Source organism: Dasypus novemcinctus, chromosome 26 (genome assembly GCF_030445035.2).
Source record: "Dasypus novemcinctus isolate mDasNov1 chromosome 26, mDasNov1.1.hap2, whole genome shotgun sequence".
Classification (NCBI taxonomy): Eukaryota; Metazoa; Chordata; class Mammalia; order Cingulata; family Dasypodidae; genus Dasypus; species Dasypus novemcinctus.
Genome location: NC_080698.1, coordinates 49,607,941 through 49,623,227, shown reverse-complemented (window position 1 = coordinate 49,623,227; position 15,287 = coordinate 49,607,941). Strand labels below are relative to the sequence as shown.

The 15,287-nt window shown below is 39.3% G+C and overlaps 1 protein-coding gene across 8 annotated transcripts in view; it reads right to left on the bottom strand.

Moving 5' to 3' along the window:
• The window catches only part of ATG7 (autophagy related 7), a 319,354-nt gene that overhangs the window by 193,828 nt on the left and 110,239 nt on the right, over positions 1-15,287 (bottom strand). For 6 of the 8 annotated variants that reach the window (XM_004466355.5, XM_023591107.3, XM_058288959.2 and 3 more), the window contains exon 17: positions 12,431-12,511. The exons of the other annotated variants lie outside the window; for them this stretch is intronic. In XM_004466355.5, the coding sequence (XP_004466412.1) occupies positions 12,431-12,511 (81 nt within the window). The remainder of the gene's footprint in view (positions 1-12,430; positions 12,512-15,287) is intronic. 8 annotated transcript variants of the gene reach the window in all.

Sequence of the window (15,287 nt, the reverse complement as noted above, 5' to 3'; positions counted from 1 at the left end):
GCCTTGTACAGGGATCAGCAGCGACACAGGAACTGCGAATCGGGCTCTCCCACATCCCTGCCCTATGAGAATGAATTCAGGGAACACAGCCAAGAAGCCCTTCCAAGGCTTATGTGAGCTCCTCTAAAGTTGTGGCCTGACATTGGCCGCAGATACCTGGCCTGACTTCCGCCTCCAGGAACAGGAGGATTCACCTCTCCTCCCCCACCACCCACACTCCTGGGAACATAAACCTCAGCTTCATTCTGGCTAATAATTAAATCCCTAGATTAAAAGCCTACTTGAAAAGAAAAGGGAAAAGGAAAGAAAAAGACAAAGAATCTAATCACCAACACATCAATATTTGCTCACCTCTTGAGACCATGCCCTTTTTAAAAGAATTGCTCGTCTTTTCTGTTTCCCCTCCCACTTTGCCAATTCCTAAGGAAGGAAAGTTTGTTACGGCTACAAATTATAATAAAATGCGTGCATTTATAAAAGGCAATAGGATGGCACCTGATCTCTGCTTATACAAAGGACCAATCAAAAATATTTACAAAGTGCATATGACACCTGGTATATGAGCTCTTTTTTAATCTTCATAACCAACAAAAAGGTATTTTAACTATTTTTACTCCTGAGGAAACTGAAGCTCACAAAGTTTGAAAAAAAGAATCCAAGGACATAGAATTAGTAGGTGGCAGGGTCTACTAACCCAGTGCTCATTCCTGCTGTACCAACCATATCAAGATTTTCTGTCATCTCCTAGCTAGCTATGAGTGCAAAAGATGAGGATAATTTGAGTTCCCTTCTTCTAGAGGTCTCACTTATTCAGACCTACACATCACTTAAAGTCCCTCCATTTCTAATTTTTTTTTTTTCCTGCAAATTGCTCATCAGTTTTCAACACAGCTCAAATGACTTTTGGCCTTTTCCAAAAACAAAAAAGCAAAACAAAAACAAACCCACCCTCAAAGGTCAAATTTGCCACTGTCAAGACTATTAAGAGATGTGAGATCTGAAGCAATTTCCCAAGAAGAATTTAATGTTTTGAGCTATTACAGAGAACTAGAGTAAGACATAGCCTCCCTTTCCCCCAGGGATTATTCTGAACAGAGTCCATTCTTTGGGACTTGTAGTCCTTTTGCAGGGAGTGTGATAGGATGATGTAGCTCTCATTTTGCAGGCATACTTCCAATCAGTACCTATTGGCATATTCTCAGTAACAGGAAGCAGTGAGCGAGAAGGCAAAGGACAGCAGAGGCTGTGAAGTGAACCTCTTGCTCCTCTAGTAGAGAGGAGAGATGTGTGTGTTGTTTTTGTTTTTTGGTTCTTACTCATGTAGATTATTCTATTAGTAAGACATTTTGAATTCATTTTTTAAAAATAAAACCCACTTATGCTATAATTCAAACCAATCTTTGTCATTCAGGTCAAAATGAACTAACAATTAAAATCTGTATATGGGTATATTAGCAATTTTATGGATGGTTTTACTCAGACAACAAAATAAATGGTCTTCTTTAAGGAAGAGCAGAATTGAGCTCATGGCCCATGTTTGGGATATGTGAGAGGCTTTAATGCAACAGTGAATAATTGCTACCTAACCCCCTTTTTAATCTTCTACCATCAAGATCCTTAATGAAAGAGTTGGCATTAAAGGAAAGGAAATTCTGCAAGTACAATTGAGAAGTGGGAAAAATCAAATTTCTCTCTCCCACTTTTACAAATAACACAAAAATATACTTTTGCATGGATTTCTATCTCAAATTAGAGTGTCAAGCTCTTAAAAATACCCAAATGCTGCAGTGAATCCAGAGACAACTGCAAAGACACCCAAATAGTCCAGAGTTCTGATGACAGGCAAGTTCTGACTATAAGCTGACTATTTAATATATCCTTCAAAGATGGCTTCTTGGGAGATTGAGCATTTATTCCAATGATACTGCTGTTTCTCAAGACATTTATATAATGTTAAGATAGTTCTTGGGAAACGGACTTTGGCCCAGTGGTTAGGGCGTCCGTCTACCACATGGGAGGTCCGCGGTTCAAACCCCGGGCCTCCTTGACCCGTGTGGAGCTGGCCATGCGCAGTGCTGATGCGCGCAAGGAGTGCCGTGCCACGCAAGGGTGTCCCCCGCGTAGGGGAGTCCCACGCGAAAGGAGTGCGCCCGTGAGGAAAGCCGCCCAGCGTGAAAAGAAAGAGCAGCCTGCCCAGGAATGGCGCCGCCCACACTTCCCGTGCCGCTGACGACAACAGAAGTGGACAAAGAAACAAGACGCAGCAAATAGACACCAAGAACAGACAACCAAGGGAGGGGGGGAATTAAATAAATAAATAAATCTTTAAAAAAAAAAAAAAAAAAAAAAAAAGATAGTTCCTATACTTTGCAAAACATGCTTATGTCTATGGGAGACATTAACTGTTTACATTTGGCATATATGTTGCCATTTAAGGCCCAAATAGGAGGTACTTTACAATTTTAGCCTGATGGACATAAATTCAAAATTGTGTGCTTTTATCAGCAATTAAATGTTCCAGAAAAGAGAAACATGTTTCTTCTTGTAAACAAAACAAAACAAAACCCCTCAAAAACCCCCACGATTTTATAAACAATTATCACATGGCCCAAAGTATCTTCACCAAAGATCTAAAAACAGGGACTTGAATGGATACAGGTACACTAATGTTCACAGCAGTATTATTCCCAATAGCCAAAAGGTAGAAGCCACCCAAGTAAGTGTCTATTTACTAATGAATGGGGTAAACAAAATGTGATAGAGACACACAATGGAATACTATTCAGCAGTAAAAAGGAATTAGTTCTACATGCTACAACATGGATGAACCTAGAAATCATTAAGCTGAGTTAAATAAGCAGACACAAAGGGATAGATATTGTGATTCTACTTATACGACATATCTAGAATAAGCAAATTCATAAAGACAAAGCAGATTAGAAGTTACTAGGGGCAGGGGAAAAGGGGCAATAGGTTGTTATTGCTTAATGGGTACAGAGTTTCTGTTTGGGATGATGAAAAAGTTTTGGTAATGGATGGTGGTGATGGCAGCACAATATTGTGAAGGTAATTAATGTCATTGCAATGTACATTTAATGATTAAAACAGGAAATTTTTGTGATGTATGTTAGTTAACACAATAAAAGTTTAAAAAGAAAAATGAAAAAATTGGCAAAACTTAAGATAAAAAGAATTACTTAAAACTAAAAAAAGATATACTCTAGAATTTATCACTATCATCATATAAAATGCTATATAAAGTCATAAGGACAATAACTTCAGAAATAGGATGTTCTCCAACAGTTCCTTTACATCTCCTATGGTAAAAAAAAAGTTTTGTGTTAAGTACTTTTAGAAATACCTGGATAGATATTGGAAGGTCCTTTAGAAAAAGTAAAATAGAGACATAAAAAAAATCCTGTAGAAAGCTAGCAAAATTCTTCAAAGAGCCCAATGCCAAAATGTGTTCCTTCATAAAATGTTAAGACATTTATGATTTATGAAAAATCCCAAAGGCTTCTTATTTTAATATACTCTGGAAATGATATTCAAGTATAATAACAAATCATTGAAAGCTTCACCTAATGCTAATGAGACAGAAAAAGCTGGAAAGAAGATCAGCTGAATAATGGAATGTAACATTCAATAATAGCTACTACTAATAGTTTAATGATAAATCATACTTCCACCATAGTAGGCAAAAGCACTTTCTGCTATTATGTCTTACCTGCCTGTCAGACTTTGAGCTCTTTGAGGACAGAGGCTACCTTCTTTTTCCCTCCTGCTGTCTTGTTCATTTATCTAGCAAATTGTTACTTTTTCTCACCATTCAAAACATATTTAATCAGTTCTTATTATTGTTCAGGAACTAGCTACCCCTTCCAAGCTATGAACAACTCTTAGGTACAGATGTTCAAATACTACATATATAATATCTGGATTATAAGATAATATAGTGTAATTTTATTACCTTGTACAGAAATTTCAGAGGCTGTCTTATTCACTTTTGTATCATCCAAAAATATATCATGAGACAGGAGCTCAAATGTTTGAATTGAATTGCTCTAACAATAGTCATGAAAACAAACTCTTGTAAACATGTATTTGGGTGTTTTGAATATTTGACTTTTATATATGTATATACATATATATATATAAAACTTACATTGTATGAAACCTGTGTATGTATAAGCATGAATGTCCATAAAAGAGTTCTCAGTTCAAGCTGAGAACCATCAAGGAGCCAGCAGTTACTTTCATGTTCATCTCTCCCTATGGTCCAAAAGGCATTGAGGGTAGAGGAAGGAGCAGAGAGGATGAATATATCATATAAATATAAAGGAGGGAAGCAGATTTGGCTCAACGGATAGAGCATCCGCCTACCGTATAGGAGGTCCAGGGTTCAAATCCAGGGCCTCCTGACCCATGTGGTGAGCTGGCCCATGTGCAGTGCTGATGTGCACAAGGAGTGCTATGTCATGCAGGGGTGTCCCCCATGTAGGGGAGCCCCACATGAAGGAGTGCGCCCCATAAGGAAAAGCTGCTCTGCGCAAAAAAAAAAAAAAAGCAGCCTGCCCAGAAGTGGCACTGCACACACAGAGAGCTGACACAGCAAGATGGTACAACAAAAAGAGACATAGATTCCTGGTGCTGCTGACAAGAATACAAGCAGACAGAGAAGAACACACAGTGAATGGACACAGAGGGCAGACAACTGTGGGGGGGGGGGGGGGGAGGGAAGGTAAGAGAAATAAATAAATCTTTAAATAAATAAATAAAAAGGAAAGTAGGAACATGAACAGATGATAGTTGGGGCTCTCTGTGCATTGAATCAAATCAATGCACCCATGGTGGGGCAAGAACTGACCCTAAGAACTGAGCTGGGTCAGTGTCTTCCCTCTACCTCCAAGTGGAAACAGTTGGGTCTAAAATGAAATAGCTCATCAGGAGACTGCACAATCTCAGAATCAAAAACCAAAACCTACTGGCAAATCAGCTACTGCATCTCCTTTTTCAACAGCCAAAGAAAACGAGTCCCCAAAGGGAGATGGTGACTCTTCTAAAGCCAGATGGAGAGGCCACCATGGGGCTGGGACTGTGGCTGGCTGCAAGTCTCATCTCCCAGTGTTTCATCCAGGAGAGCTTGGGAATAGAAGCAAAGAAAAACTCAGAGCAAGAGTGCTTTACTAGGACCTAGATGTATGTTTTGGGGTCTTTACAAAGCCACCAAAGTTGTCTACAAAACTGCATGGCTCCAAGTTTTTCAGGGGAACAAGGTTTACTGCTGTCATGAACAAGGTCATGACTCAAAAAATTTAAGAACCACTGTGTCAAACGATGTGTTTGGCAGAGGGGAAGGATAAAGGTAAATGAGATTAGTTCCCAGTTAATAGGAAAACAAGGGGAATGGATGTGGCTCAAGTGGCTGAGTGCCTCTTTTCCACATGGGAGTCCCAGTTCGATCCCTAGTGCTCCTAAAAACAAAAAAGCAAACAACAAGAATACAAATGAAAACAAACAAATAAAACCAATTAGGGAGCCTATGTGGTTCAGTGGTTGAACACCAGCTTCCCACATATGAGATTCTAGGTTCAATCCCCAGCACTCATACCTAAAAAAAAAAAAGAAACTAATATTTTAATAATCTGAATGGGTCAGGCAGCTAGTGGAACTATCTAAAGAGAACACAGCCCAAATTTCTGGTCTGGGTTGTAATTGTAAAAGGGGTCCTGTAAGAAAAAATATATATGTTTAGGCAGGCTAGGCATGTCCTTGTGAAGGGAAAGGATTAAGCAGCATAAGCTTTAACTATTGATCAGGTAGTCTAAGAAGATCACAGGACAGAAGTCATGAAGAAAGGCCAAGTTCTCTGCAATCATGCAAAAAGTTTTGGCAGCAGCTGTCATGAAACAAACTAGAAGATTTCTGCAGCCTTTTAAAGCTGGGGCAGCCCCAACCGACCATCAGTTAGGCCTCTCATTGTACCTGCTCCTAAACAAACAACAAGCCCAGAAAGAGAGCCATACACCCCAGGAGACCCAATATGATCACAGAGGTCTATGCTTCTTGTTTCTGATGTCAACACCAGTCCCAGGAGTGGGCAAAGGCCTTGGTACTTGGTCACAAGGAACTGGATACACGTCAGCCATTGCAATATCCCTAGGAAACGGAAAATATTTTCCCCACTGTATGGATGAAGAAATTGAAGCAAAGGGAGAAAGGTCCAAGGTTTTTCAAGGAGGTGAAGAGCCAAGAGTTCCGAGTTTAGGGCTTGCAGCTAAACACTCTACACTGGCTCTGGCTGGATATTCCATCTCCATTTGGGAACCAAGCTGTTCTGGAGACCGGGGAAACACTAGTTGCTAAGGACAAGATGTGGGATACAGTTTACACCACACAATCATACATATGGAATCCATCACACATTAGAATAGAAGACTTGAGGCCCTCACTGGGATGGGATGAGATAGGAAAAGAACCTGCGGGTTACTCATCATTTTCCAAGTCAGAGATTTATGTCCCTTTTGGAAAGCAGAAGGAAAACTGGCTGCCGCCCAGTTTTGAATAATCTTTGCCACTGAGAAGCTGTATGCAAAAATTCCTGGCACTAGCTTTGGAGAGCTCTTCCGATTGGGCTCTGGCCAGTCCTTATAAATGATTGAGATTTAAAACTCTATCATATCAGAGGAGTAAGAAGTAGCCTAGATGCAACCCCACAAATCCCTCTGCCTAAAGCTAATCAAAGTTAAAGTAAGAATGTTTAAGAAAAATTATGTTTGTCCTACCTGGATTTAAAAAAAAAAAAAAGTTACAAAAGGTAGAAAGCAAAAGAAAACAGTGATCAGAGTAGTTGGAATAGGGTTATCTTCTTTATGCTTGAATCTGTTATGATTTTTCTACAATGCAAAATTAAAATGCATTTTTATGGAATAAAATAAAATCAGGTAAAGGAAATATGAAATATGAAGCCTAGTAACTTAGAGAGGCAATAGAGAGCCAGAGCGCTCATCTCATCCAACGCATTTAAAGGAAGAAAGGGAGGGGGCTGGCTTACCAACCCCTTGCATGTGGTCCCTCAGCCAGTCAAGTGAGGGATGCACAGCCACATCCCTGGAAATCCCCTGACTTCCTGGCCTCCACACCACCTAGTTGCAGCTGCTGGATTTCTTAAGACTAGGAAAGCCCCCCAAAGCTTGGCACTAGGTGAAAAGTTTTATATGGAATTGTAAAATTCAGAAGAGCAGCCTCAAGTATTACACAAAGGACATGAGGTTCCAACTCAGTGGATGGCCTGAAATTGAAATGGTGCCCACCAAGACAAAAGAACAATTAGTAGGGAAATAGGTGTCCAAGGCTCAGTCACAGCTGCCGAAGGGAGTAACGTCACACATGTCCTGTGTCTTGCTTGCTTCCAGCTATACACATGCTATTCCCTCAGAATGCCTTCCTCTTGCCCTTTCTCTCCCACATCTTTCTAGAAATTCCTACTCATCCTTTCATAGAGACTCAGAAGTTGCTCTCTGAAAGGCCTTCTTCTCTCTTCCCCATTTTGACAAAATTAATTGGTACTAAGAAACCAAAACAACAGCCCGTGCCTTGACTCAAGAGCATATTGCAATGTAATGAGATCCTCTACAGGTTTATAGTCTGGTTTACTCTCTAGATAGTGTTCCTTGAGGGCAGTGGCTATCTAATTATCTTTGTATCTCCGGCACACAGCAAGGACTCAAATGTCACTTGAATAACTGAGTGCCTGCTAAGAGAGACACAGGAAGACTAACCTTTTCTTCCAGATCTACAATTTGCCTTTCAATCTTCTAATTGGTGCATTTGCAGAGCTCTTAGCCTAACAGGGTGCTTTGGGACAGAGGTTTTTCTCAGAGAAAGTTTAAATAGCTGAGTTTAATTTTAGTACTGCATCCTTCTTAAGTAACAAGCTAATGTGATGGAAGGTAGGTAGGATTATATAATATCAAAAGATACATGGACAGGCTGGCTATGATAAAAGCCAAAAAAATATATTTTACACTACAATGGTACTAGCTGACATTATTCCTATACCACCGTCTTTCTGTCTCTCCTCAAAACACACACAGGGAGCTGATGTGTCTCGAGCGTTTGAGTGCCCGCCTCCCACATTGGGGCAGTGGGGGGCAGTCCCTCGTTTGGTTCCTGATGCCTCCTGAAAGAACAAACAACAAGCAAAACAAACTCAGGGAAACCAATGTAGTTCAGTGATTGAGTGCTGGCTTCCTACATACAAGATCCTGGGTTCAATCCCTGGCCCCCAGTACCTGAAGAAGACCAACAACTAACAAAACAAAACAACAACAACAAAAACGCACACACACAAAAACCACATACACGATGCACGCAAAAAACTAACAAGCTACTTTGAGAAGTTTAATTATAACCCATCAATACTGCCACAGAAGATCCTATCTCACAGTAAACACCAGAATGAGTATATTATTAGGGTTGCTAATCACTAATTAAAATCTCGAGATCAGGTTTCCGGGCACATCTCGCTACATCTGTGCAGCAGGAAGGTCCCAGATGGCGTGCAAGCCAAGTGTGGAGCCGGCTTCTTCCCAGCAGGCGGCTCCGTCAATTTCACAGAGGCTGTGAGTGACAGGATTGTGCAACCTGAACGAGAGCACCCCACGCCAGGCTCTGCACGTCTGAGGAAAGTTTCTGGTCAACTTCTGGACCCCAGAAACAAGCCAACTGCTGCATAAAACACCAGAAGGTGCCTAACTTGACAACTCAGAGGGAAAGAATAGTGACAACATTCAGCATACCCCGGCCCCCCCCCCCCCAAAACTGCCTGGGAAAGGGAACGCGTGAACTTTCTGTGGTAATGGACACGTCCTGTGTCTTGACTGGAGTGAAGGTTGCATGAGCGTGGACGGCTGCCAAGAGTAAGAAGACTGTTCTCTTGAGAATCACGCGTTTCACTGCATGTGAATTTTACCTAGAGAAAAAACTACACACCGATATTAACCTCTAGTGTACTCTAGACTTCGGCAAAAGTGAGTAAATATATTAAGGTCAGGTTTCCCACTATCAGGAAAGACAATAACAAATACAGAATGGGGGAAATTAACATCACCAAAGGGGATAAAACACATCATGTACCTCCTGACGTGACACTATGACATCATTTCTTTTGCCAAGAATTCATAATCTGAATCTAGTCATGAAGAAATGTTAGGCAAATCCAAATCGAGGGGAAATTCTATAAAATAACTGGTCTGTACATTTCTAAATGTCAAGGTTAAGACAGACAAAGAAAGGCTCAGGAACTTTTTCAGATTGAGGGAAGCTAGAGATATGACAACTAAATATAATATTTGATCCTGAACTGGATCCTGGACTGAGATGGGGAGGGGCAAGAAGGTAGAGGCTATCCAGAATATTAATACAAACAGCATTTGAAACATGGACTGTAGACTGGATAATAGCATTATATTAACATTAAATTGCCTGGATTTGGTAAAAATAGTTTGTTTGGGTAAAATAATGTCCTTGTTCTTAGGAAATACACATTGAAGTATTTAGGGATAAGGGGGCATGGTGTCTCCATCTTACTCTCAAATTGTTAAGAGGAAAAAAAAATACAAACAGAACTGAGAAAGAAAACAGGAGGAGAAAGAGAGGGAGGAGAGTAGTCACACACACAAAATGGGGCAAAAAGTAAACACGATTGGTAAATCTGGGTAAAAGGTATGCAGGAGTTCCTTTAACTATTCTTACAACTTTAAATTTAAAATTATGTTAAAATAAAATGTCACCAAAAGAAAATACCCCAAACCCTCAAAAATATTTAGGTAAAAGGCTAATAATAACAAATTAATCCAGTATCTTAAGAGAAATTCTTTCAGGATATTGGTTTCAAATTATAGTCTTCCCTCTGGTAGCAACTCTACAATACTCTAGTTGGCTATAAACACCTTTCTAGAACTAAAAACGCAGCTTATATAGCTGATAAAGTTTCTGAAATTTCATTGGTAGATTGAGTCATTTTAGAAAGTTCTAAAAGACAATAAGCAGAAATTGGAGAGAAAAACTCTGGGACCCACATCCCCCTACCTCAACTGCCACAGAATCCTCAGTATTTTTTCTGCAAGATGGAACACTTCATCTGGCCATATGCCGAGTTAAGATCACATATGGTAAGAAATGATTCGTGAGTAGCTGATTTGGCCCATCACAGAAGCACAGAACCATATCCTTTCCCAACTCTGGCCTATAAGAGGACTCTGTTTACTATAGGTAAGGTAATAAACAAGAGCATTCTTAGCAGACCTTAATCTGTATTTATGGTTCTATCAAGACGCAAGGATTGCCTTGGTCCTAGAAAAAAAGCAAAAATATGAAACTATCACAGGAAAAAAATTACTTCATGACTGTCAAAGGAGACTTTTTAAAAAGTCATTTTTAGACTCTAAAGAATTTTTCTGAAACGATGACTGTAATATGATTGAGTATAGAAAACATTGTGCTAAGTATGCATTAAGAAAAATTCACATGCACAGAGATGAAAACATAATTGGATCTGTCATTTCAAAGTATGAATGTTGGGTTTGCAGAAAATAGAGAATGACATTCTCCTAAGCAAATAAAGAAGTTAGCCAAGTAAGTAAATGCCGTGTTTCTACTGTTAGGAAATATGTGCACCAACGAAACAACCTTTTCAGCACAAAAGAAATTTAATACCCAGACCACATGAAAAGTGATCACTATGGGAATAGCACAGCTGTTAAAATCCAAGTCAGTTTGTATTAAATAGTCCAGCATGTTTATGTAAAATTGGATTCTTAGAATGACCATCAAGAGGAAATAACAAAAAGTGATACCTATATTTAATTTAAGGCTTACAATAAGTGTGAAAGAAAAATACAGAGCTATGCACTTTTAAAGAATATAAGGGACCCCAGTTAACTGATATACTTGTGGTTCTTTCATAAAACAGTATCTCAAGGACTAATTTAATTAGAAATAGAACAAGGGAGAATGAGTGCATTTCTTTCAGAGAATCCAAATATCTTTATTTCATTGACTAGCAAGACCACATAAAGCCATAGAAAAACTTGGCGCCTGTGCCAACCGATTTCAATACGAAAATGAACATGGCCAAGTATTTTTGAGACCAATTAGCTCAGTCAATGAAAAAAATATATTGTTCTCCACTAAAGAGCAGATAATCCTAAAACTTATATTTCTGAAGACAGAAATGCACGTAGCCATCCTTGAAGCCCTGACATGAATGGGTATCAGATAACTTACAGAAACTACAGATGAGCTCATGGGTAACTTGACAAATGGTAAACTTTAAATCTCACCATAGGTACATAATGAGAAACCAGGGACTTAGTGTGGTTTTAAAGCTAAAAGAAAAAGAAGAAGAAAAAAAAACACTAAATTTTTGAGCACCTAAATTTAACCAAATTGATCAACATTGTTTGCCAAATCTGAGATAACTTTTTTTTTTAGGAACTGCTTAGGATTGTGGGTTGTTTTTTTGTTTTTTTGTTTCCAAAGAAAGCCTGTCAACTCATAGAGTGGACAGAATTTGCCTAGATTTCAATCTCTTCTGTACTGAGAGGGGGTATGATGCCCTGCAAAGAATACCCAAATTATAGAGAGGCCACAGTATGGGATTAACAACCCCAATGCTATTTTGCATAGCATTTCTACTCAGAAGTCTTTACTTATCAAGAATCATGAATTTGGAAAGCTCAGGTTCAAATCATTGGACATGGGAAGGCTTAAGGAGGTACCCAAAAGGAAATCAGCTGTAACATACAGTATACACGCAAAAATAACACGGTATCTCAAAGCCTCTTAAAAAAGAGAGAGAGAGATGCCGTCACTGTAGCCTTGAAATACATCAGCCGGTTCCCATTACAACTCCGGGCAAACCAGCTCTATTTTTAGAGCCTCTGGAAAGATCAAAGCTAAAGGGGCCCTTTTATTGGCTCTGAAGGAAGATCCCTAATCTCTGTTTACTCTTTCTTTGTTATTATGCAGATCTCCAAAAGACAGGCAGCTGAAGACTGCCTGGTATCTCCCGTCCTTTGATTAACACTTAAAAATTGTTCTATGGTCCATAAGAGGGGGTAACCCTCTGGGGGAGGAACAAAGACTAGTAAAGCTCAAGGTCAAGCCAAAATTACAGTGATGCAAGTATTGATACAGAACTAAAGATATTTAATTCAGTCTCTCTTTGTACACTATAAACCAAAATTTCTCTGTGAGATTGAATACAGATAAATGAAAACAAGAAAATCCTTTCTGGATTTTTAGACTTCATTCCTCCGCCAAATAAAGCCCTGTGTTGGTTTCAATGCCTTTGGCTGATAAAGCAGAGGTCAAATGTTGACGGGTAACTTTTAAAAACAAGTCCCTCAAATGCAAAATGACTTACTTTGGAAGAACAAGCTGTACATTTGTCAAACGCTAGGCTGACAGGAAGGACATTATCAAACCGCGACAGAAATCCCCGGATCTAAAAACAAACAAAATTCACATCAGGCACAGAATAACCACATGTATGAAAAGCATGTCCAGTTTCCAACAAGAAGTGGGAAATAATTAGTATGGTAGTCCTGAGACAGATCACTAGCAAAAATGAAGTTCAACATGAATATTCTCCTTTGTGCTATCATCGGTTTGGGGGAAAAACAATACTAGGCCCTGTATTAGGAACCAGGGTCTATAAGCCTTTCAGATATCTGAGACCTAAAAACAAATTGATGCCAAAATACAAAAAGAAAGCTGCAAAATCTCAAGTACTGTTTAAATATTACAGGCCTACTAGTTTATGAAAACTCACAGGTAAGTTAGGGTGTAAATGAGAAAAGCGCATTTCCATGATGTAATATTGGGCAGGGTTTCACAAAGTCAGAAGGCCGAGGCCTACAGAAGGCAGAAAATGATCCTAAATATATATCCAGTTATATGCTTGAGTTGGAATAGAGATAAAACGCAAGACATCACCAAATTTATGGGGAAACAGCACCACCTTGAGCATAAACACTGTACTACAGCTACTTTACACAACAACATTTAAGTACTTCATTCAGAGCATTATACCTCTAAGATTATACTTATGCCAAAAGGGGAGTTTTAATCCGTTGTATACAGCATTAAAACATTAATACTAAAAATAAGGATGATCTCTAGAGTTGTGTGCCTTCCCTTCATTTTATGTCGAGAAAACTTGGCTCGGGCAAACTAAGTGACAGAGCTAAGATTAGAAAGCAGATCTCCTGACCCCAAACCTGGCACTGACCACAAGCATGCGTGCTCCCTCTCTCTCACAGCATCACAATGGTCTTTAACATTAGGGCTCATCACAACTTCAAGAGTCTCACTCAAAGTGAAGGGACCAACCCACCTGCTCTTGTTGCCCTTAGCAATCCTACCACCTCCCCACCCCCACCCCTCAAAAAAACAGAAACAAAACCAGACAAACGCTTTAAAGACATGCTTTATTCTGAGTTGGGGTAACTCTGTCTTTATACGCACAGTCTAACTGTACCTGTGTACTTATTGGAAAAGCTTAACCTTGAAAGAAATGCCTCGTGAGTAATTTTTAAAATGTCTTTATCAATATGTGATTTCAAGGTAATCCAAGATCAAGAGTATTTGGTGAAAATTATAAATGAGCTTCATGTGACCCTTTGGAAAGGTGATAATCTTTCAGATCCAAGAATCTCAGGAATGGGGCGACTATTTCATGAGTCTTTAGTCTTTTCAGGCACAATCACAATCTTGTGATTCAGGACACCAAAACATGAGACTTACTGTCAGAATACACTTTAATGGCAAATGACAAACAGGAATACTAATATTATGATCTGGAAGTTAGAGGCCTGAAAGAATGTTCATAGCGAGCCTCTGCTATACTTAAAAAAATTTTTTATTGTGATATATACATAGAGTTACATTTATATGAAAATTTAGGAACGTTTATCATAATATCCATTAAAATGCTGTCACATGGTCCACATGTTGAGGGCTCAATATGTGCTTCAGGAAAGGGTTTTTCCATTCTGTTTTCTCTCATTTAGCTTATATCAAGGCAAAGAAAGAGTGGCTATTTTCTCTGCTAAATTCATGATTGGAGGTGTCTCGTGAAGGGAAAGCAGTAAGTAGACTCAATTAGGAGCAGAAAGAAAAAGCAAAAAAAGAAAGGAAGGAAAGAATGAGAAAGAGGAGAAGACAAAGGAGACACCATGAATGCACTGGCTGAGCAGAGACCAGCTTGCCATTGTTTAGCAACCCCAGGCAGCTCTTTACCAGGAAGCCGTGATTCATTTTTCTCAGGAAATGGAATAGAACAACATCTGTGTGTGAGGGCATTCACATTTACCAAGTTGGGAGCAGCAGACCCAAAACCCAATCAAATCCACTTTTGGGAAATGGTCAAGAGGAAACCCTTCTCAAACCTATTGCCATGCCCTCTTAACAGATCTCCACAGGTAGGCTCTCTTGCCATTTTCCTAACACAGAGCATTCAGGTGCATCACTTTTCATCAACTTCCTAGAGCTGACCAAGGAAAGTATAGAACTCCTTACAAGGGCAGTCTGGGCTGGACCTGCCTTCCCGATATCTTTGGGATTGAATCTTTCCACAGGGCTCCACACAACTACTTAACTACAATTCTCTTCCCAAAGACACTCTTCCTTTCCTGACCTTGGCTCACACTGAACTCCGTGACTTAGTACTTTCCTTTTTGAAACAGTTGCATATCCAAATCCTCTATCCTTTGACATTCTTCTTTTGGTCTTTATCACCAAATGCCTTGTACAAACGTTTTTTTGTTTTGTTTTTTTGAACAGAGCCTTAAAAAAAAGAGATAATTCACATACCGTAAAACTCACCTTTTAAAAAATGTACAAATCAATGGTTTATAGCGTATTCAGATTTGTGCAACCATCATTATCTAATTACAGAACATTTTCATCATCCCCAAAAGAAATCCATTCTTCCCTTTTCCCAGTCCCACCATATTTACTTTCTATTTCTAAGGATTTGCCTATGCTAGATATTTCCTATAAATGGAATCATACAAGATTGGCTTCTTGCATGCTGCATAATGTTTTCAAGGTTCATCCATGCTGTGGCATGTACCAGTATTTCATTCCTTTTTATGGTTGAATCATATTCCATCATATGGATATACCACCTTAGTTTACCCATTCATTGGATGATGAGCATTTCTCTGGGATATACACCTAGGAGTGGGATTAGCGGGTTACATGGTAACTCTTTAAAA